We start from the raw sequence: 25153 nt of genomic DNA on the forward strand, positions 1-25153 counted from the left end.
AGAGTCATAAATCTCTCTCAATGGCAAATACCACGCAGAATTTGAGAGAACTATCATTTCTGGTCATGAAATGACATTCATTGGCAGACTGTATCTTTAGAATGCAGTCAGATATTGAATGCGGGGAAAGACACCATTTTAAAGATTTGCTAATTTTGCTACTTGATACTACTGAAAGTGATGGATGGTATAAAACCTGGTGTGAGGCATTTAGGGAAAATCATCATCTTTCAATGCTCAAATGGTTTGATAAAGACCCTTTTAACCCATTGAGGACAGACTGGTTTTGTTTTACAGACTGTAGCACTCATTTCCCTTAGATACCTGCCCGAGTATTCCCGGGACTGGTCTTCAACAGGTTCAAACAATGATGATCAAAAGCAACTTCTTTCTATACTAAAATTAATCTGTGAGCAGGGCGGGCTGGAAAACTGTATGTCTACCAAAACTAAAGGATTCGCCATTATTTGCAGTAGAGTATCAGTAGTGGGAAGCTACCAGTTGGTGCTATGTGTTTTATAGCAACTTACATTTTAGTGCCATTCCTGGTTGAGCATTAAGAAATAAAGATGCTGGTATTTTATCATTGCACCTCCTTTGGTATATTTTGGCATGACTTCATCAGCAGATAAAATATATATGAGCATTTGTGAGTCAGTCTCACAAGAGTCTCACACAGTGCTGAGATGTAATGGTTACCGTCACCACAGAGACCACTACAAAGTATCTGACTGACATGTAGATAAGGACACAACCCTCTCCACAAAAAAAATGCTGGTTGAAAGTACCATAGGATGGCTGGAAGAGAAAGAAAACTGATAACAGACAGACAGAGAGACGGACAGAGAGATGGACAGACACAGACAGACAGACAGACAGACAACTTCCCCTCGGTTTCCCTACAGTCACGGAAGTAGTCAGTCATCTTCAAGGGAATCTTCAGAGACTGAAACTGTACATCATGAGCAGGGCAAGATTGGACAAACGAGGCCAAGAGAGGGCTCACTATCGTTACCCAGATCCTGCCTGGATTTTGGCGGTCGGCCGTACGAAGCCGAGACACTGTCAGCTCGCCTCGCCTCGTCTCCTCACCAGGCTACAGAAGCCCCTGGCGGGACTTGGTCACCAGGTAGTTCCTGATGAAGTCCTTGACGTTGCTCCAGGTTCGGTGACAGAGGACGGGTTGCCGTGCCAACAGCTGCTGGATGGGGCCCTTCCCCGGGAGTTTGTTTTGCAGGATTTCGTGCTGGAACATCTCAAAGACCGCTGCCTTCTCTTCCGGGGTCCAGGGACGCTTCTGAGGTTTCTTACGAGGACTGTCTGAGGAGGACTTTGTCCGGTTCTTTTTGGAGGCTGTAGGAGAATATGAAAGGCATAAGAGAGAGAGTGAGTCAAACAGCTTTTTATAACTACCCTGTCTTAGGAACATCATTGTATGAATTCCTATCCTTCAAGATGTCCATTCTACAAAGCATATAAATCGCCGAGGTCAGAGGTCACCCACTGATAATAATGAACTTGAACGTACACTATTATGGAAGTAGTCATTGTAGCTATGGATGGTCTGCTGTAATGTAATGGAAACCACACATTTTTTCATCCAGAAATGAAGAAATATCCACATTTGATTACCTAACAAGTCAGCTGCATTAAGTACAACACCCCAGGGTCCTGTTGCATAAAAGTTGCTACAAGATATAAGTCAGATAATTAAACATAAGTCTCTGAATACTCAGTTCTGATTAGCTGATAAAGTTCATTTACTTGAATTTCATGCGACACACACACATAATGCTAGGGCATCAATAAGAAATAGGACAAATCATGACACACAAAATACATGCATAGTGAGATCCAGTGGCGCTGGCAAAACTTTGCCCCAAGCCCAGAGGTGGATAAGAACAGTGAGAAGGAATGTGAGGGAGGATAACATAAAGCTGCTATGTGAGAAAAACATGAAGAAGACATACTAGGAGAGAAGATGAGGAAGAATGAGGAAGAAATGAATCAAGAGAGACAGAAGAACAGAAGAAATGTAACTGGGTGCAAAGCCCGGTGAAAATATGCACCCAAAATCGTATCAGGGCAATTACTCCCCCCCACCCCTGGCTAAATACTGGTTAGTGATAAGGTTAGGGTTAGATTAGGGTTAGGGTTAGGGTTACGTTTAGGGTTAATAAAGTTTGAGTTGGGATGTGAATTATGTTCAGGATTAGCATTAGGGTTAGGGTCAGGGGAAGGATCTAGGGTAATTATCCAGGGGGTAATGGCAATAGAACCGCCCCTAATAGACAGAGAAAAATGTAGCAGACCCGAGACCAGTCAATCATTACAAGTACAATAATATACCACAGGGCAATCAATGACTGTGAGGAAGAGGAAAACATAGAAAGAAGAAAAAGATGATAGAGAAAATACGGAGTTAAGCAAAGAATACAAAGAAGAGGATAGACAAGGCAAAAAAAAATAAAAAAGCAAAGAAAATAAAAAGAATTGAATGAACAGAGAGAAGAGAATGAAGTACGATGTACTTTAGAAAAAAAAAATTGAAGAAGGAAAAGAACAAAGATAGAAGAAAAGGAACACCATAAAAAAGATCAGAAAGAAGAGGAGAAAGAAAAAAAAACACAACATCATACTTGATTTGGTAGAGTTGGAGGCCGATGCCGTCTTATGTTTCTTTTTGTGAGATTTCTTGGCCGACGGTCTCCTCCTGGGCTGCTCCGTCACACCAAGCTGAGTCTCCAGGAACCCATCGTCAAGGAAGTTGAACTCAACTGTGATTTCTAGGAAGTTGGAAAGACAGCGGAAGAATTAACTTTCAACTCCAGCAGGGCTGCACATTAACCCATTTTTTTCTACTGGTCCGACCTGTCAGTGTGACCAGTAGGTACCCAGTTTTCCCACCTTTTACAGGTTTATTCCTGAAAAAGTTACTGGTCCAACAATGATTTTTACTGGTCCTGGACCATCAGACTTGTGCCAGTATGCAGGGTTGACTCCAGTGTAAGTTGTGACCACACCTTTTACAGCCCTGAAAATAAGATCTCTTTCTCAATCTAGCAAATTGTAGGGGTAGGTGAGTCAGACCTTTCCTCAGAATTATAAAGCTGGAATCTTCTTCATAATGGAGGAAGAATAAGATCTCATATCCACTGAATAATTGTTTGGACCCCCCCCCCCCCCCCCCCAAGAATGCCAACAATTACATTTGGTACAAAATGGTATTCTTATTAGTATTCTTAACCCGTTGAGGACGGACTGATTTTGCTACAACACACATTTTCTGCAGACACCTGCCGGAGTATGGGGACTCGTCCTCAAAGTGATATGGGGTTAGTTTTTACTTCCTTTCATTTTCAAACTCTTGAGATGTATTTCCTTCAGATCTCACATATAATACAATGTTGGGAGACATTATTCTTCAACCAGGCAAAATTTTGTGAAGTTTGTGAAAGAGATACTTGAACTACCTCAGGGTATAAAACACACAATGTAAAGATGTTGAACCTATGAAATCAATATCTCTCAAAAGATTGTGACTTTTTACATATCGTCGCTGGGGCAAAAAGACCCCGTATCTACAAAATGTCATATGTTCAGGAGAGCCAAAAAACATGGCGGCCAAAGCACTGTGGTGAATGGGATAGCCTTTCCTTTGACATGTCATGGTGGCTTCATTTTTGGAGTAAGACAGTTGGGATATGGACAGGACATCACTTAACCCATTATTTGACCATTAATCAAAAATTCATTTTCACCAAAATTGCAGATACAAGGTCTTGTCACCCCAGCAACGATATGCAAGTTTGAAAAAAAAAAAATAAATAATGATAATAATTTAATAAAATAAGTGAATCCCTGCACAAGACAATAAACAATTTTGGTCGTGATATGAATGTGATCCATCATGAAGGAATTATACTCACTCTTTGTGTGGTTTGATTGCCAACTGACACAGTAAACCCCACAGCATTGTACACACTGTCAAAAATTCCTAGCATAGAAAGTGTTGAAGGGGCTGTACAGTACTGGTTGAGGTGGGGATTCAGGTTTATGACATTTTTTGGAGAGGTAAATAATGAGAAACATCTTATGAAAAAGGAAAGAGCATGTAACTCCAAGAAGGATTGACCATTTATTTGATGAAAATTGGCCTTGAAATGGCTGAGATATTGTATTAAAAAAATTTTAAAAAATCCTAGTAAAATTGGCAGGCTACAACTTTTATTAGGATCTCTTTGTTTTAACTTATTTTACGATATCTCAGTCATTTCAAAAGTGGTTTTCATCAAATAAACTTTTGATTCCCCTGTATGCTCTTTAACATTTCACAGAGTGGTTTCTAAATATCTCGCAAAAAAATTACAAGCCAAATCTTCACCTCAAGCAGTACTGTGCAGTCCCTGTAAGGGAAGTTTTAATGCGATGGAGGGTTGGGGATTTACCTTCATCTCTGAAGAGTGGGATATCATCGAGAGACTGGGCCACCGGTCTAGACCTATCTCCATTCTCTATGGAGATGAGCACTTTACACAGCTTGATGACCTTGAGGAAACATAGACACAAACATTTGGTTTAAAATAAATACATAGATGTCACATCCTGCAATACTGACTGGACACTCATGGCATCCATGATTTATAAGAACACATGAAAGTTTGATAGCAAAATGGTCTAAGTGCAATTTTCAAACATTTTATAGTATGTCCATCATCAAATAGAGCAAAATAAATCCTTTCTAGTGATACCTCACAAAAAGGGAAAAAGTCAACCTTGCTTATTAAATATAAACCTCGCACAAGTTGAATAATTGCCTAGTCGAAGGTCTTTTAAAGATAATATAAAGTTTTGGTACCTCAAAAGTTTCCCTGAATTTCTTTGTCTTAGTTTGTGTTTCAGGTTAAAGTACCTTTCATATAACTAACACTGTGAGACTTAACTCGCCCCAAAGTGCTCTCATGTCTTTATAGTAATCATGCAATTAACTGCGACCTGTAGCCCCATACGCAAAGCGTAATGGGGCTTTGCATTGCAGCATTCAGGATCATGACAGATTTAGTATCGCAGGTAAATATCAACTTAAAATCCAAAAATTTCTTCAATTTGAAGACTAACCAATTAAGTTGAAGTATTGAAAACAGGCTTCGGGCAACATTTGGTTCTGCCAATAGTCCCTTTCTGTTCGAATTGATGACTGAATGTGACTCGGTCGAGAGGACCTTGGGAGAGCTACATACACTGAATACTACGGCCAGCACACGCGCACACATCACATGCGCACAAATTCCAAATCCATGAACGGATAAGATGTTTGTGTGCGCATACGCTGGCCGTCAATTCAGTGTAGCTCTCCCAAGGTACTCTCGACCGTGTCACATTCAGTCATCAATTCGAACAGAAAGGGACTATTGGCAAAACCAAACGTTGACCGAAGCCTGTTTTCAATACTTCAACTTAATTGGTAAGTCTTCAAATTGAAGAAATTTTTGGATTTTAAGTTGATATTTACCCACGATACTGCAAATCTGTCATGATCCTGAATGCTACAATGCGAAGCCCCATTTAGCTATGCACATAGGGCTGCTGGTCGCAGTTACATTGTAGTTATGCGTATGGGGCTGCACGCTGCTGGTCGCAGTTAGCTATGCGTATGGGGCTGCACGCTGCTGGTCGCAGTTATCATGCAATTATGGTTTCGTACAATATGTGTACTACAACTGTACCTCGCCGCCGTACAGCTGTACGGCAGCGGCTCTGGTACGAAACCATTATTGCATGATTACTAAGACATGAGAGCACTTAGGGGCGAGTAAGTCTCACAGTGTTAGTTATATGAAAGGTACTTTAACCTTAAACACAAACTAAGACAAGGAAATTCAGGGAAACTTTTGAGGTACCAAAACTTTACAGCATATTATCTTTAAAGTCCTCTTCTCTTTATATTCTATTGACTTTAATCCCTCATAAGTCTAATTTTCTCTGAATCGAAGCTATTTTTTTTCTGTCCAAATAAATTCAACCTAGTCAAGTTTGACTGTATTCTTGATGAAAAAATGAAAAATATCCTAAATGTTCATATTATTTTCTTTGGGTTTTTTTTACGCTTTCACTGCAAACACTTCAACTTTAAAATGATGGAGTAATTAACTCATTTAGCGATGAAACTCTTCATACAGTATGTATAGCATGGTGTTGCCATCATGCACTAATATCAAAGATGCATCTAACAGAATTTTAAAGGTCAATTTAATTTCTATGCAGCGCCACAGCATCCACAATGATTAGGAATGATCCAAGAATGTGTTAGCTGCAAAGTCTGACAGATAGACAGAAACCTGCTAATAAAGAACAGAGAACTACTGTATAAGCTGTAATTTTCAGGGGGATTTAATTTTGGCAAATTTTGCAAATCACTATTTGAGAGACACATATTCTCTATCTGATCAATATTCAATACCAGTGAAAAGGAGAGAGACAGGAATTTACTGAATCATTAAAATCATTCTTTTTCTTTCATTTTGATTTTGAGAGTTGATTTTAAGATTTTTAGCCCTTTCATTATTAAATGGATATTTCATTATACATATCAAGAAATTATCAGTTTCTAATTTAGTGGGTTTTTTTGCTGTTTTTTTGTTTTTTGCAATTATCACTTTCATACAATTATGTCATTTCATTTTGTCCTAATAATTACTTTTCCCCATAGATGCACGTGTTAAAAACCAGCAATATGCCGGCCTCTCCCACAAACAACACGTTGAATGACCGCAAACACAGTGTGCATGGTAAACAAAGCTGTCATATATTGGGCACACTGACTTTGCACACGTACCATACATTACTATAAGTGAAATACAGTACGACAGTTTGGTGACCACAGGTACTGTGCGCGCGGCCAAACAAACTGTCATACAATGTGTATATTGGGGAAACACAAGTGTTATGACGATGGTCTTTGCAGAAAAAAAACAAACAACATAGGCCCCGTTTACAGTGTGGGGCCGGGCTTGTCCGTTTACACTGCTGGGCTCGGCCGCGCTTTTAATTCAAACCTTTCTATATTTTGTCGTAGTGGCGCTCTGCTTGTAAACAAACGCAATTTAGTATTGTCTGATTTTCAGACCCTTTGCCAACTGAATTCCGTTGCGACAAAGTCGCCGTTCGGGCAAAGGCCTTTGCCGAAGGAAAAAATCCTTTGCAGGACAAAACCACCTTAAACTATATTAGTTTTCGACGTTGAGGGGGTCAATATCCCGAATAGCAAAAGAAACAGGCAGAGGGTTTGGAAGCCAGACTAAAATTGGCCGCGCATTAGGCCCAGTTTGCGTTTACACTGAGAAAACGCCGGGCACAGCCGCGGCTCGGCCACGGCCGAGACCACCTCCAAAGCGAGGCCAAATGCGAGACCAATTTTGGCCTCGCATTTGGCCTTTTGCGCGTTGACACTGAAGTAGGGCTGGGCTCGGCCGCGGCCGAGCCTCGCACTGTAAACGGGGTCCTAGAAGTTGCTCTTTGGCAATTTCTCGCTTAACTCTGAAAAATACAATTCGATGAAAACATCACACATTAGCGTCTGATGTATTTCAAAAAATAATTGGACATGCCAGACAAAAAAGTGTAGCAATCGTGATTAAAAAATGGGTAAGTTTCAAATGCGATTATCTTAGAATATCGATCTTACATGCAAACTACAATATGACAGTTCGAATGACGGCCGACAATACAATAAGAAAGTTGGATACTGTAAAAACCAGAAATATCTGCTGTGTGAAACTTATGCAAATTGGAGCTGACAGCTTTTTAATGGCATGATAGTTTCAAAAACTGCCACCAGCATTTAAATGCATCGCATCAACATAAAAAAAGAAAGAAATTGACTGTATTTAACTTTTGTAAATCTTTGCTCCTCACAAAATACCCAAAAGTGTCATGCTTTCAAACATTTCTGGTTTTGAAGAAATGAGAGTCTAACCTGCAACATGGCATCCGGGCCGTGAATCCTGACATCATGTCCAGTCAGTCTGGCCACGATACAGAGTTCGTTGTCCTTCAGGTTTAGGATCTGACTCAGCGTGGCGATGTGGTTCTTGAGCTGCTTACACTGGAGGTTCTCAGGACTGCTGGCCCCGCACTCAAAGGCAAAGCGCTGCAGACACTCCAGCCCCCACACCGAGTTGGAGACCCTGGAATCTGGCTGGATCACCGGAAAGAGGAACTCGTTGGTGTCTGGGATGCCTACTTCGTGTCGCTTGGCGACCAGGATGTCGATCCAGAGTTTGATCTCGTCGGTGAGTAGGACGGGGACCACTTTGCCTTTCTTGTTGATGATCTCGATCCGTGTCAGCTTCTTACAGAGCTCCTTCTCAAACAGGCTCATGGCATCGTAGACCACGTGGACGTCGGGGTGAAGGGGTTGGTGCTTGCGAGCGTAGTCAGCGAGCTTCATCTTCGTGATGCTGCCTAGTCGACGTCGGTTGAAGAGGATCACTTGTGTGAGAGCAATCTCGCTCAAGTTGAGCCACGCGTCGTAGACATCCTCATTGGTGTGCAGCATTCTCATCTGTTCGTGCGCGATCCGTTTGAGATAGGACGTCAAACAAGCAACATCCTGAGCCAGGGAAAGCCACTTGGGGTTTCCCCTCCCTTCATCCAGAATACTTCCAAAGTGAGGGAGTGAGGTCTCGTCACCAAACTGAAATTCAAGCATGTCATGAAACTCTGAGGCTCTCTTGTAGGCCATGGTATCTCCCATACCTGAAGCTTTGGCCTGCAAAAGGTAGGTACACTTCTTAAGCGAGTACCCAACATTCGTGTTCAAGCTCGGCGACGCGTTGTTGTACCGCCGGTGGTTGAATCCTGCCAGGCGCCGCGCCGCGATGACGACATTCTGAAACTTGGTCGGGTCGATGAAGGTGTGGAGCGTGGCAAGGGGATCACCACTGACAAACCGGAGCTCTAGGAGGAGACGACCCAACTCGCGGAGTCTGAGTTTGATGGAGATCGCTTCGTCGCGATCGTGGTTCAGCTTGAGACACTCCTTTTGGGCGAGTTCCAGTATGAGAGGATCGTAACTGATACAGTGTGACACATCGTCCATTTTGTTCATACCGAGCACCTCCGCTCGCAGCTCTTCCAAAGTGCAATCGCGATGTGACACCGATAAAACCGTTTCCTCTGACTCACCGCTCTTATCCTTCGACTTGTCTCGCAAACCGTTGAGGGGACAGTCGTGCTTCCACAGGTCCCGCTTGACATAGTATGCGTAGCAGTACGAGCATGGAATGTAGTCGCGAGGATCGGCGCCGGGCGATGGTCGCTTTTTCACCATGAGGCTTCCTTTACCTTTTTGTAAGACATCCATGTTGTGCCTGTGGTTACCTGTAGAGGGAGACAAAAACATATTTTTGTAAAACAGGCAGTCAGTTATTACAATCCTTTTTTATGCACTACAACTTCAACATAAAGTCTTGCTTGAATGAAGGGATTATCAAATTATGCTGCAATTATTCATGCTCTATCAACACACTCTATCCATTACAATAGCAACTTTCAAAGCAGTTTGTATCATCCTTTTGAAAGTTCTTAGAGTTGAAAGTGAAGACTGTGTACAGAGTTGTTTGTTGTTGTTTTTTTCAGGAATGAAAAGAGACCTCTAAGGTCTAAGACATACCTAATCACACTATTCCACACACACACACACACACACACAAATGTTATAGAAAAAACTACTAAAACCACAACTATCTATTCATTTTATGATCCCAAACCTTAGAATAGTATGGAAGAGGAACTGCTCTTTCCAAAAATATGAAACCCTCAAGATTGACCCATTTCCCCTATTTTGAGTCCTCAGGTAAAAAAGAGCATGGGAATATTTGTTGGTTTTGTGATGCGAGATCACATAGTAGTTCTGGTTTTTGTCAGAGAACTCATGAAACACAGACTCAAACAGGGCTTTCTCACGCTTCATCTCACGTTCGCCTACCAAGGTTTCGGAGTTTGGCCAACTTTGCCTCCTTCGTCGTTTGGTCCTTTTCGTGAACGAAGTCGATGACGGCGGCTTCATTGTAGTGAACTTTAACCAGATGCCTCGGTAGTTTGGTGACAGGCTTCTCACAGTACAGACAGATGTACTTCTTATCCCACTTACGACGTCCGTCCTCATGAAAGTTTGTGGACATGACAATGACATTCTGTAGATCTTTGGAGAAAAAACAGCATTTCTGAAGTTAAAGGGGCAATCGAGACAAGATGATTTTTTACCTAATGATATACCTAAGTCCATACTTGCACATACAGATCTGTGAAATGTATTGAGGTCCTTGAGTAGATAAACCAATACTTTGAGAAAAGCCAAAATATAAAAACACTCAACAGGAATGATGACATACATTGTAGAAGTTTCACATTCCAGTAAAGTGGCAATGAAGAAGTTCTACTACAATACCATCTGCTTAACAAATCCACTTGCGCTTTGTTATATCAAGCTGCTGTGTCATCATCCTTGTAAATTGTAATTTGTTATGAATTTCTAAAGTACACTTTTATTCCTCATCCCAATCATTATAAATTCTGAAACTCTGTACCGGTATCCAGTCTACCCAATTCATAGATGTTTACATGCAAACGTCCTAATATCATCTGAAGGTCTTCTTTAAAATATTATCAGCTGGAGTTTTAAAGGCAGAAAGATTGAAAAGGATTGGTCAAAATTCACTGAACCGACTTGTATGCTCTCTAACAGGGGACACCATGGGTGTATGCAAGGGGGGGGGGGGGGGGGGGGGGGGGGGGGGGGGGGGGGGGTCGGGAGGGTCGTACGACCCCCCCCCCCCCCAAAATTTTCAAAAGGTCCACTTTTTGTAAAAGACACAACAGGAAAAAAAAGTGACCAGGTGGTGTTCCAGCAAATTGGCAAAAACCTTGTAAATTTCGTAACTTAGTTTTAATATGCCATTACCTTATTTCTAAGCCGCACTGCCATGCCGAAAAAGTCACTTTTGTATGCACCAAATGGCCCCATTTTAAGATATAAAATTCAAAAACTCCCTACCATGGGAGGGGGGACACCCCCCTCCCACACCCCCCCCCACCCCCGCTCGGTTGCTCCGCTCCCTCGCAAAGGTAAAGGTCCAAAAAAATTGATTACGACCCCCCCAGAAAAAATCCTGGATACACCCCTGGACACAGAAATCCATCCTTTCTACATACTGCATTTGGGTATGGAGCTACAGTTTGTACACTAAGGCACAAGAGTGGCGTAGTGCCTTGGTAAAATTAAACTTAGAATTTTCATGCATTCTGTGTTTGGGCATGAGGCTACAGTGAGGTAAGATACTGTACGAGCTGAAATTTTCGTGTACAGATATTTTCGCGAATTGCTACTTGGAGGACATTTTTGCATGTTGTTAATTTCGCGGTTGCGAGGGTCTACATTGTAACTGAACTTACTTATTTGGGCGTTGTTATTTTCGCGGTTCAAAGGCGATTCGCGAAATTTGCGAAAATAAAACCACCGCTAAAATTTCAGCTCGTACTGTAATGGCAAAGCGCCCTGGTAAAATGAGACGAGACAAATTCTGTCCCATATACTACATCTGGGCATGGACCTACAGAGAGGCACAATACTGCTGTAGTGCCTTGGTAAAATGAGACGTAGACATTATTTCTTCATACTGCGCCTGGGATATGGAGCTACAGTGAGATACAATACTGCAAAAGTGGGAATCTTTGCGGTGTTGAAATTTTCACGCATTCCGCACAATGAGAAACTAGCATAAAAACAAAAGGACACAAACACTTTTGCTTGCCATATGTTCCAGTAGTTGATGTCTTGATCCCGCATAAAGAAAAACATGCAAAACTCTTCTAACCCTGCCGAGCGTGAAAAATTAGTCACATGAAAATATCCAATTAATTTTACAGTAGTGGCTTAGTGCATTAGTGGTAAAAGGAGACATGAAAATTGTTTTGACATACTGCGTTTTGGCGCAGAGATCGTGATGGTGTCATTCTCTTCCTCCATGGCGTTCCCGTCTGCTTTGGTTGTATTGTTTGCCTGCGTTTGCTGCAAATAAAGTAATCACAGAAAACAGAACGATACGTTAATATTATCAGTAGCAAGGATACCAACATCCACAAATCAAAACATACATTTATCAATGTAAAGCATGTTTGGAAGTCAAAAATCAAATTTTGTTTTCAGGACATAAAACGTGCAATTACTTTGCATGCTAAAACAAATGAAAAAAGCAAACATGGTTTTCTTTTTAATACAAACAAAATTTCTAATTGCTTACAACAACAAAAAGAAACACGTTACACACTGTAAAACTCTACAAGTTGATGGAAAACCTGCGACTGTAGCAGCAATTCTTTCACATGATTCCAAGGGAAAGAGTACAAGAGATAATTTCTCATGCAAAAACAAACAAAACACAAAAAACAATGAACATTACAACTTCAAACCTCCCAACCTTTCTGACTGAAAAATAGGGATGATTTGGATCAAAAGCAGGAAAGAAAGAGCTGATCACATACATAGTGTAGGAGTGTGTACTAAAATTATCCAGACAAATAGGAAACTCCTGTTAAAACAAGAGCTGGGAATGGTTGAAATTCATCTTTCCTCCACATTCAGTATGGTTGGGAGGTCTGCAACTTCTCTGAACTGGTTAATATTGCCTCTGTAATATACTACAAAATTATGGTATGAGATAGCATCACTACATAACATTATTCAGCAAGGCTGTGACCTGCATAAATTGTGACCGTGCACCTCAAAACGAACATAAAGTCGCACACACTGATTTTGCGTGAGGACTGAAAATAAGTGAAATGGGTCAACCTAGCCGAACTTTACTTTTTCATATTTTCTGAAAGAGCGGGTCTTCTTTTACATTATGCTAAAATTTGGTATCTTCAAACGGGCAGGAAAGTGTGTTTTTTAGCAGTTTATCTTGAACATTTTTGGTAGAATAGTGTGATTAGGTGTGTCTTTAGAATCCCTTTTTCATTTCTGAAAAACCTTGTCCACACTCTTCACTTTCAACTTCAATAACTTTTGAAAGGATAGTGCTACTGCTTTGAAAGTTGGCATTAATTATGGACAGAATGTGTTAATGAGGCATGCTGAATTTCAGTTTAATCTGATAATCCCTTCATTGTTGGTACTCTGGTGGTTTACTCCCTGTTTTTCATCCCATTCATCGCACAACCAGCACAGTTTGGTATGAAAAAGATTAAGCGCTTGAATAGACACTGTACTTCAGAGCCTCTTTTCTCAGTTCACACTTTTCCTGAGTTTGTGCTTTCTTTCCAATATTTAGATAGGTTAGGAGAGTCCATTTGATTTGAGTTATACATCATTTTAAAGCTTAAAGTCTGCTCTCTCAGAATATGGTCTTAACTAAAAAATCATGTCTGGCGACTTTTTGTTTGTTTTGAGGTGCAGGGTCACATATACACTACTATAAAACCAAGAACATTTGCAGCATAAGCATCCTTGAAAATTGGAGTCGACAGCCATTTTTACAGCATGTAACTTTCACGAATTGCTGACAATCAAAAAAATTGTGCGTATACTGCTGTACACTGTACATAAATAATTATGCATTGTGCTGGGGGAAGTAAACTCATCCGGGGGGTGTTTCATAAAGCTGTTCTTAAAGTTACAAATGACTTAAGAACAACTGGAACACGTTCTAATGTGATATACCTATCAGAATTTCCATACTTCAGCACAAGAACTGATCACCAGTTGTTCTTGAGTCATTTGTAACTTTCAGAACAGCTTTATGAAACACCCCCTGGAGTCATACAAGCTTCCACATGGTGTCCACTTTCTGAGAGTTGACCACTAACCTGTAAGTAGGCGGTCTCATAGACCAAGGGGTCAATGGCCACTGTGGTGGTTCCGGCCAGGTTGTTGCGGCCGGCGTTGACCCACTGGACATCAGCCATGACTTGAGCTGTAGCCTGTTTGAGCTGCTGGTTCTGCTGCTGGTAAGACGTGGTCACCGTCTGGTAGAAGACCTGGGGCTGGGTCTGAGCTTGAGTCTGGAGCTGTACCTGTGAGACGGGGAATCCCCCAGAATGATAGAAATGACATCATTCGTAAACACACAAATAGGAACACGTGAACTCTCCTTAGCATTCTGGCAGATACTTCAAATTAATACAAGGAAGTCTGGGTTTAGAAGCCGTTAAAGGAGACCTCCGGATGATTTTCAGACTTTTACATTTGAACAACAATATGTCAGTCATCCTGAGTACAGAGTTTCAAAATCTATAGTGGCTGGGATGAGGAATAAGAATGTTTTCAGAATTTACAACAAATTGCAATGACCAAGGATGATGACATGGCAGCCTCACTATAAGAATGCATGAGTTGGGGCTCAAGGAAGCAGAACAAAGAAGATGGCATGTATACAATTTACACAAGTGAACTTGTTTAGCAAGTGGTATTGTAATGGAATTACAGAGCTACATTGTACATTTCTGAAATATGTGAGGCTCCTATGTCATCAATACTGTTAGAGTAATTTGTTTACTAATTTTCAGAGTATTGTTCCTCTGCTCAAGGACCACAATAAATGCCACAAATCTATACATGGAGCTGTCGATTTATGTACTACATGATGTGAAATTATGAAAATTGTATGGAATGTCCCTTTAAGACCTGGAGGCATGAGGATATCATGGAGTACATCGTACAAGGACTGGTTCAGCTCAGATATCTGAGAATCCCTGTAATAACTTGTGTACAGCTTAATCACAGATCTCTGTGTATCAGAACATAACACAGCTGGACAATCTTGACCGGGGTCAGCCATTAAAGATAATATAAAGTTTTGGTACCTTAAAATTTTCCCTGAGTTTCCTTGTCTTAGTTGGTGTTTCAGGTTAAAGTACCTTTCATATAACTATTTAAACACTGTGAGACTTACTCGCCCCAAAGTGCTCTCATGTCTTAGTAATCATGCAATAATGCCGTGGTTTCGTACCAGAGCAGAGCGGGCTCTGAAAAATTCGAAGGAGCCGTTAGTTTGACTTGACGCGGTACCGCGACAATCAATATACACGTATTGTACGAAACCATTATTGCATGATTACTAAGACATGAGAGCACTTTGGGGCGAGTAAGTCTCACAGTGTTACAGTGTAGTTATATGAAAGAAAGGTACATTAACCTGAAACACAAACTAAGACAAGGAAAACTCGGAAAAATTTTGAGGTACCAAAACTTTATATTATCTTTAAGAATGAGAATGAGATGCACATATTCGATGACCAGTGCTTTTCTACTGCCCGGTTCTCTAATGTACTTGAAGGAGTAGCAAATGAATTGGACTGCCCATGAATACTGGCTACTGGGTCTTTAGTCAGGGGATTTGTCCTTGACCCGTTGAGGACGAATCCCGATTATACTCTGGCAGGTGTCTATGGGAAATGCGTGTTGTAGCTAAATTAATCCGTCCTCAACGGTTTAAACTAGCCCCATGGTATCTGACTACCACAGAATCAACTGGTATCCATTTGAAAATTGAGAGTTTACAGAAACATTTTCTTAATCATTTTTTATCTTCTTGAGCTTAAATTACTATAAAACATGATATATTTGCGGCATGAATTTTTGGTGAAGTGGAGCCGACAGCCTTTCTTGCGGCATGAAATTTTCGCTAAATGCCACTGGCATTCAATGCATATAGTGTAGACAAGAACTTTCGCGTGCATTTTAAAGGGATCATACAGTTTTGGTTAAGACCTAATTTCAGGTTTCTAATATTTTTGGTGAGATAATGAGAAACTTCTTATGAAATATGAAAGAGCAAGTAATCCCATGAGGAATTCAACGTTTATTTGATGAAAACAGGTTTTGAAATGGCTGAGATATCCAAAACAGAGCGATTCTAATGTGTGGGAACCACACTTTGTTATGACTGTTATGATTCAAAGTGTGGGAACCACACTTTGTTATGATCGCTTTGTTTTACTTTGTTTTTGGATGTTTCAGTCATTTCAAACCCAATTTTCATCATTGCTCTGTACTATTTCATACAAATTGTAAGTGTTTTCTTGGTATCTCGCAAAAGTTTAAAGCCCAATTCTCATCTCCACCAATACTGTACTATCCCTTTAATTTCGCGAATCTTGGCACTCGTGAAATTCGCGAAATCAAAATGCACACAAACATTCGTTTTACATTACATTGACTTCTAGTCACTTTAAAGGTATTACAAAGTTTTGATTGAATATTGATAAAGCAGGGCTCGACACTAACGGTGGCCCGGTGGCCCGGGGCCACCAAAAATGAAAGTCGGGCCACCAAATTTCCAAAAAGGGCAAATTTGGTGGCCCGCCTCGGGCCACCAAAATTTTTTGAAAAGTATGTCAATAAATTCGTAACTTTTTGCGCCGGAAATTAGCAGTTAAATTTGTTCACAGGATGGATGAAAAGGACTGAATGAGTGCCTGAGAGTGAGTGTTGCAAGTTTGTTGAAGTTTATGAGTAGATATGTCCAACTTCTAATTCTTACTATCATAAATCTTAAATATTCGACTCATTTAAAAAAAAGGACTTTTAATGTTTTTTATTGTTTTTTTTCGGGACACCAAATTTTTCTCTCGGACCACCAAAAATTTGAAATTTAGGATTTTGGTGGCCCCATCGGGCCACCAAACAAAAAAGTTAGTGTCGAGCCATGGATAAAGCATTGTTTGAATAGGCATTTGCATCGCGAGAGCACCGCAAGCAGACTGTGCATGGATATACAACGTATGTCATTGATTTACTACTTCTAATCGCTAGCAACAACATAGCATGCCTGTATTTGTACAAACATTTAAAAGACAACTCACAATTCCAATTCAGAGGACAGGATATTGCAATTTAAAAATTACAGCCGTTAAAATATTCCCTCGGCTGATGAAAGAACAAACTAACGGTGCTCACGTGCGGACACAGCTCAGCTAGACGACAGCGTAAAAGCAGCACTACACAATACACAGCGCGCACGAGCATGTGAGTAATTCCTCAGTGAACTGGCCCCACGCCTGGGTAACTGGAGATAAAACAATATCGTGGACTTTTAAACAGTCGTTATGATTTTTGGATATTTGCTCACCATGCAAGTTATAAGATTGGCCCCACTTGCTAGCCAAACTCAACAAATGACTGCACCGAGTCTACCAAACAATTAGTCGGCTTGTGATTTCCCTCATAACCACTACTTACTGAAACCTTATCAGGGCAATTACTCCCCAGCTAAATAATGGTTAGTGATAAGGTTAGAGTAAAGATTAGGGTTAGGGTTACACGTACACTGTAGGTTTAGGGTATAGAATTTGGGTTAGGGTTTGGATTAGGGTTAGGATTAGGTTCAGGATTAGGATAAGGGTTAGGATCAGGGGAAGGGTCTCGGGTAATTGCCCTAGACCCACTGGAACACTTAAAAATCAAGCTACCTCACCTACAATATTCAAAGACATTGAAAGTTTCTTCTTCTTTCTAAAGTCACACAAGAACTGATGCAAAATCAGTCACCCCATGGCATTTGTTGTCGTTTCAACATCTATTCGGCAAAAATCAAACAATATTCAAGACCTCACTACACAGCTGATGGGCTAAGAATTCCTGAAATGACATCAGAATACGGCATACTGTGTAAGCTATGCCCACAATATAGTCTTTGCAAGCATAAAATCCTCAGACTGGGTGTTTTTGTTTTTGTTTTTTTAATTTTCTGCTCAAATCTGAGATTTACAAAGGAATACAAAGGGTGGAATGCAAAACATTTACAGTTATTGATAATGACATCTAAGGAAGTTATGATTAAATTTTGGTAGTGATCAAGGAATTTTTATTGCTTTTTGGAGGATTTTCTATTTTTTCTTTCAGATACAACTTGTAGAGGCAATCATTTGGGAGTAGAACCTGCACATAACTGAGGTTTGCAATGATACGCACGCTACAGCGCGCACTCTGCTCATGGGCATGGAGCTGCGTAGCTGGAAGCTGATGACGTTAATAAAAGGCTTATTGGGATATTGGGCGATTTGCAGCATGCATGTATGTGTGGAAATCACTGATTTCTATGGAAGAAGAAGATCAAGTGGTGGAAATGAGCTGGCTTGGTGGAGGTCTGTGCTCTCAGAGTGATTCTTTCTAAAGTTACCTCTCAAATTATGAGCATTACTGGAAATAGCTTACAATTGTAACTTAACATGTACATGACTTTAACTGTGTGTGTGTGTGTGAATTCTTTTCATTACAAATTTGCCTTTCAGGATAAAAGAACTTTAACCACGCATCCTGCTGTCTTGGCGGGGAATTTGTCACCTGTTGAACTTGTCCCGTTTGTCCCGGCTGGTGGAGAGTGGTACCATTATTGTCCCACACAGCCCCTTCCGCCTCCTCCTTGATTATGATGGCGTCAACCAGTCCCAGACAGGGAACGGTTGCCGTGGTGACACCTGTGGGAGTGGCTTCAGAGAGTTGCTTAGGTTCAGCTTGAACAGTGGCTTGCTCCATGTCCTGAAAGGGGGGGGGGGGGGGGGCAGGGTGAGATGAAATGAGGATTATCAAAACATTATTACAATGCATATCATGAGGTTAAGACTCTTTGGCATTAATTCACTCAGTTAGTTCAATTCACATTCAGTCTATAGTTATGTCTGTGGACTGAACTACAGTGTATGCACTCCTGTGATTTCCAGTACATGTTTGTAGAGACTGGATGGCTATTGTCATTTAGAAAAACGCATGTAAGTCACATACAGTTGTATATGTTTACACAGTCAACTTTCTTGGTTTGTGGATTTTGAATAACAGAAAACAAAAAACTATAAAAAAAAAATACACAAAATGAAATACAAACTTGTGTATACTAGAACATGTACAAGCATGTATCTTCTTACTACATGGTCCAATATTGACTTCATACACAAAATACAGGTGTTCATGTGCATGTTCTTTGTACGTATGTATGTAGTTCTTTGCTCAATGTACTGTTGCACACCCTGTATGAAAACTCTGATTCTGTTCTGATTTGCCATAATATTTTAAGCATTATTAAAGTAAATCTAGTGAACTTGAAGGCCCAGTCGTAGTGTCAGTATACCAAGGAGTGGAAACATTGGCAAAGGCTAGCAAAACTCTCAGGCTGTATTGGAGAACCGTGTCATCGTGTTCGAGAGCTGTAAAATCCAAAGCATGTATGTACATGGGCCTTATTTGACCACAGCTGGAGTATGGTTCTGAAGCCTGGAATCCCTACACTCCCAGTACTGCTGAAGCAGCTGCTGAAGGCAATAGAAAGAGTGCAGAAAGCAGCTGCTTGCTTTGTCACCTGCGACTACAAAAGATCCACCTCAGCTTCAGGGCTCGTCTCCAGTCTGGGATGGGATCAACTGCACATACGTCGTCTCCACGCACAGAGCACCATGTTCTATAGAATACATCACCAGCTAGTCAACATCCGCCTTCCTCTCTTCATAACCCAAGATCCATATATCAGCAGAAGAGAGCATGTACTCAAGCTCACCGTCCTCGAAGTGACAACTGATTCCTACAAATTCTCCTTTTATCCCCGAACCACTCGCATCTGAAACTAGTTGCCAACCATGGCAGTTACTGCCCCAACAGTAGCTGCCTTCCAAGAGGCTACCCTTCCTGTCATCAGAGGGCTGAAACCTCCTGAGGCAGGTTCCATGTTACTGTACAGCTTACAGAATGTTTAGTGTGCATGTCACTATAAGATATTGACTGCACCATCACCTATTGTCACAGCACATCCCATCCCAGTTTAGTTCGGAAAGAGCTGCTTCAGGGATTATCTCCTCAAGGTTCATGGTCATACAGTTTACACTGTATTGGAGAATCCCCATAACAGGGTACAGCTTTGTCAGTGATCTCTACATGCACCATACAATGTATTTGTAGGTACACATGCAGCTGAAAAATCTTAACTGGAGTTGACCTTTACAGACAAGCATATGCTTTGATTCACATAAATTTATGTAATTACTGACCAGTGTTTTTCAAGTGTACCACGGCAATTACCGTACAGTCGCCACTTGCATGTACAGTATTTCCTATGCACTCCTGAATTGGCAAACTATCGATAGGCACTGAATTAGTTCACTGCCCATAGCACGCCACGTATTATTAGCATGTTCAGAGACTCCAACTCTCCCGTTTTCGACGGGAGATCTCCCGCCAAAAACCCACATTTGCAAAATCTCCCGTTCTCCCGTTTGAGATTTAATTTCTCCCGCCCTGGCTCTGTGTCTCTCCGTTCGAAAGGATTTCTTACTTATTGCTATCGTATGTTGAAAAAATAAGCCTTAGATAGCACCAGAGAGCATCTAGAACCCTAGGAACTTGGCGCTTCGCACACATCAACTTGGAGTCTCCCGTTTGCTAGGGGTTTCAGGCAGGAGAATCTCCAGATCAGAAGGTACTTTGGGTTGGAGTCTCTGCATGTTTGTTACGTACACACACTTCAATTAGGACGCATTGTGCATCATCGCGTTTGAAAACCTTTGTTAATCTGCCACCTGAAATCCATTCGAAATCAAAAACATTCTTGCACTAAAAATGGTTTTGTCACCTGTTACATATGGTTAACCTACATTTGGATTATTATTACAGCTGTATTTGTGTTTTTACTTTTACAGAAGAAAAGGGTGAATTAGGAGTGTCTTTTGAGAGCGATGAAAATTCTTGGCCCAGCTGATCTCCGATCGCGGCGCGCGCTACATACGATGTGAATGTCTGCCTACTATGGGTAGTGGCGACTTAATGGTAATCGGCATTAGATGGGCAGTGAATGAATATAAAGCTACAGTACAATGAAGTTATGTACAAAGCGATAGTTTGTCACATGCAGAAATCTCTCAATTTCCACTCTTGTTCTTTGCAGTCTCAACATAACACTGATGAACAGCATATCAAAATTTTCTCTTAAAAGTGTTCTGGTATTCCACAATCATTCCAGTTTTTCTGACCTAGGCTTACTGTAATTTTACTTCATATTATTATATAGGCAATGTACCTTAAGTTGTTTTTATTCTCTCTCTCTTGTCCCCCGGTCAATTCCACGGAAAGGTTGCATTTTATGAAAATCAAACTATTGAGTATAGATGATTAATGAACCTTAATTAGATGATCTGGTATTGTTTACTCAAAGCAGCCTTTCACAACGGATATTTTGATACCTCATTTGTGAACATCGGTGAACGTGGAGTGGAATTATGTCCGAAAAACCATCATTTTACATGAAAATTGCTAATTTTAGCAGAATTTATGTATCATTTCTGATACACTATTATGAACATAATACAGCTTGTGTAATTCTCAGATGGCTTATTTTCTGAATGTTCTTTGGTCATAGATTGGTTTTATGATGTTCTAGAACTTGTTCCGGCATCAGTAAATATTATTCTCTCAATCTCAAAATGTGGTAGTTGATAGCGTCCCATAAGTCACGTTTTTGTGTCCCATCAGTCACACTGGTTTTCCCTATCCTGCTACTGTACCAATGAGTAGATATTCATACCACTTGGCTCAGGGTAAGCACCAACCCTTTGCTACATTCAGGAAAGAAAATATCTTTCCAGAGACTCTGTGTGTAAGAATATTTCAGAACTTACTTTCCCATGTGAAAAACGGTGGTCCTCAAATGTCCCATAAGTCACGACAGCAATTTTTCGTTGCTGTACGTAATGCAATGATACTTTTCAAACTAAGTATGGTGTTTTCATAAACTGTGATATGATGGATCTAACCATGAACTGAGAAAAATGCATTTGATGCAACTATTTTCTCAAAATACTGGTTTGAAATTGCCGAAAATTGTCACTTTGTCCCATAAGTCACAATGGAATTGACCCCCCCTAATTTCACCCACATTTACAATTTATGCTACTGCTTTGACTCCAGATTCTACTTGATCTTGATCTTGATCTTGATGGTGTACGTTGATCAGCCCTGGTAGAGCAACACTCAACTTTGGTTCATAGGTCATGGTAGAAGGGACATTACTCAAAATGTTTGAATAATGTATCTTTAAATGAACGTGGATCAGCTGTATTGGTTATTGCTTGCGGTAAGGAATTCCAGTATCTGGTGGTTCTTGGGAAGAATGAGTGTAGATGGAGATCAGTTCTGGAAGTAGGGAGCTTGATTTGAAGAGGCTTCCAACTCCTGGTCCTTCTAAGTGGTTCAGGGTTGAATTCACCATGTCTTTCGAAGGGCAAATCAACCAGGCCATAGATTATTTTATGCATGGATATGATACTGTTCATGTGACGCCTATGTTCCAGGGTAGGTAGTTTGATATTCTGGAGCATGGTTGTTACAGAGCTTCCATAATTGTAATCGTTGGTTATGAAACGGGCAGCTTTCTTTTGTATAGCCTCTACTTTTTGGATAAGCCTCAAAGTGTGCGGGTCCCAAACAGGGCTACAGTACTCCAGGTGAGGGCGGACTAAACTCTTATATGCTTGTACTTTGACATTAAGAGGGGCTCTATGGAGGTTACGCCGTAGAAATCCGAGCATACTGCTTGCTTTGTTGGTGATGTTGTCAATATGTGTATTCCATTTTAGATCCGATGACAGGGTTATTCCCAAGTACTTGTGTTGTGACACCTCTGCAAGGCGATGGCCGTAGAGTGTATATGAAGTTGGGATAATGGTACGCCTTTTTGTGAAGTGGATCATCTGGCATTTTGGCAATTTAAATGACATTAGCCACGTTTTTGCCCACTTTTCTAGGCGCTGGAGGTCATTTTGGAGAACAACACTATCTGACGGTGAGCGGATTTCATGGTATAGAATACAGTCATCGGCATAAAGACATACTTTGGACTCAATTCCAGATGGAAGATCATTGATGTATATTAGGAATAATAGGGGTCCAAGGACTGTCCCCTGTGGGACACCTGAAGTTACCTGAGCAGGACTGGACTTTGCCCCTTCGATAACTACTGATTGCTCTCGTTTTGTGAGAAATGCGGATATCCACTTGTGCAGACTCCCTGTGATTCCATAGTGGGTGATCTTCTTCAATAATCTACGGTGTGGCACAGTGTCAAAAGCTCTAGCGAAATCCAGTAAGATAGCATCCACTTGCTTGACACTTGGGTTATCACAGGCATCCGAGATGCTTTGGATGGTGGTAATCAGTTGGGTTTCACAGGATCTTTTGGATCTAAATCCGTGTTGATAATCAGATAAAACATTGTGGTCCTCAAGATGATTTATAACATGACTATATACTATATGTTCCAGAATTTTACAGCAGACTGATGTCAGTGATATCGGTCTGTAATTTGTTGGATCTGAGCGCTTCCCATGTTTAAATACTGGGGTGATGTTGGCCCTCAGCCATCCGCTGGGAAGTGTACCTCTTTGGATGCTAGTATTATACAATTTTGTGAGTATGGGTGTTAATTCTGGAGCACACTGTTTCAGCACGAAGGGTAGGATTCCGTCAGGACCAGGGGCCTTGTGTGGTGATAATCCCTCTAGTAGCTTCAAGACTCCATCAGGATTGATCAGGAGAGTTGTGATGGGTGGTAGATTCACACCTCTTAGTCCAGGGATGGGTCCACTGCTCAGTCAATGAGACCCTTGCAAGATCGTTATTAGATTACTGTCCAACAGTCTGGGACCCCGATACCCAGACTTTGATAGACAGGTTGGAAGCTGTGCAGAACAGAGCAGTGCGATTTGTTAGAGGTGACTACTATACTCTAGACACAGTAGTGTAACAAACAGTAAACATGAAGCGTCAGCTGGGCTGGGAACTGCTGAAACATCGACGCAGAGTAGGACGCATTACCACATTCCGTGAAGCGCTTGCGAGTCGTCTATCCAACCAAGTTCGAAAAGCCCTGCAACTGGTCCGAAGAGTTCTCCAGAAATCATCATTCACAAGTTACATCCCAATCGCCAAGAAGAACATCAAAAACAGTTTCAAATACTAGATCTAGTTCATCCCAAGAACTATATCACAGATTGGAACTCACTCCCATCGAATCAATTTTACTTCATACAAACATGAAAACTGCTCATTCTAAATTGGAAAACTTCCTTACGACAAACCACACAAGAGACAAGGCACCATAGTAAATATGCCATGGCGCGCTGGCGCGTTTGAGCACTGGCGCTTCTCTATTAGTCCCACGCGTACAAAATCACACATGGGAGCGTCACCAACACTACAGATTCTAATCAAACATCGATTCGGAAATCACTCTGAATTCCGCGGACTTCCGCGCTAAGATGCTCATTAAGATACATAAAAGACTAACATCACATCACTTATAGGGATTCAAAAGAGCTGAGAAAGCAAAATATTCCGGAATTGTCTCAATGAAGTCTTTACTGAACGTCATGTTGTCCTTCATCATTAGAAATCCGTCTATGGCTAAATCAAATCATGCTCGCCATTCTTGCGGGCATTATTCACACACACGCACACAGCGAGGACAGCGGCAGCTGCAGCGCTCACACACAATACAACTACGACGCACGCTGTCTACATATTTTTACAAACTGTCAAGAAGGACGCTACACGTTTTGGTCAAAAATGCACCTTTTAAAATAAATCTTAATCGACAGATCATCTACTATCAGCAATCTCAATTAATCCTAATACTACATGCACGCGTTGGAAATTGTAAAAATCCTACTTTTTCTGCAAAATCTGAAATAGTTACCGTCTTCAAACCGTCTTTGGAACAAAGCGCTGCTGTTGCTTGCTGGGCTATTATTTTTTACGGAGGCCATTATGCTGCCCTCTGCGGTCAAGTATAACCCCATCAAAACGACCGTTTTGCTGAAACAGACAAAGTTCACATTGGGACCTCCTGTTCAAAAAAAAAAACAATAATAACAAATATGATAATTAATAATAATATTATTAATAATAATAAAAACAACAACAATAATAATAATATTATTGTTATTATAATAATAATTACAATAATAATAATAATAGAAGAGTAATAATAGAAGAGTAATAATAATAGTGATAATGATAATAATAATAATATAAAGAAGAAGAAGAAGAAGAAGAAGAAGAATGATAATAATAATAAGCAAAATACATTAATTAATAACAGTGGGCATATATGCGTTT

The 25153-nt window shown here is 40.8% G+C and overlaps 1 protein-coding gene across 1 annotated transcript; it reads right to left on the bottom strand.

The window, feature by feature from the left end:
• Window positions 1-24775, bottom strand: LOC139741594 (uncharacterized). Its single transcript, XM_071652174.1, has 9 exons — window positions 24732-24775; window positions 18344-18538; window positions 13867-14073; window positions 11983-12070; window positions 9989-10204; window positions 7976-9381; window positions 4449-4548; window positions 2640-2786; window positions 1-1353 (listed from the first exon to the last, which is right to left on the bottom strand). Exons 2-9 carry the CDS (start codon window positions 18533-18535, stop codon window positions 1097-1099), a joined length of 2613 nt encoding a protein of 870 aa, XP_071508275.1. The 5' UTR covers window positions 18536-18538; window positions 24732-24775; the 3' UTR covers window positions 1-1096.
• Window positions 24776-25153: the final 378 nt, after the last annotated feature.

The sequence above is a fragment of the Diadema antillarum genome, unplaced genomic scaffold (assembly GCF_040938485.1).
Source record: "Diadema antillarum isolate AM-2024a unplaced genomic scaffold, OU_Dant_1.0 seq00000937_RagTag, whole genome shotgun sequence".
Classification (NCBI taxonomy): domain Eukaryota; kingdom Metazoa; phylum Echinodermata; class Echinoidea; order Diadematoida; family Diadematidae; genus Diadema; species Diadema antillarum.

Bases quoted from the DNA above. Each gene is read 5' to 3' on its own strand.
- LOC139741594 (XM_071652174.1), bottom strand. From the start codon at position 18,535: ATGGAGCAAGCCACTGTTCAAGCTGAACCTAAGCAACTCTCTGAAGCC. The intron at 9,382-9,988 runs GTAGGCGAACGT...CTCCCTCTACAG, and splicing joins GGCCAAACTCCGAAACCTTG to GTAACCACAGGCACAACATG. The intron at 2,787-4,448 runs GTAAATCCCCAA...CCAACTTCCTAG, and splicing joins CCCACTCTTCAGAGATGAAG to AAATCACAGTTGAGTTCAAC.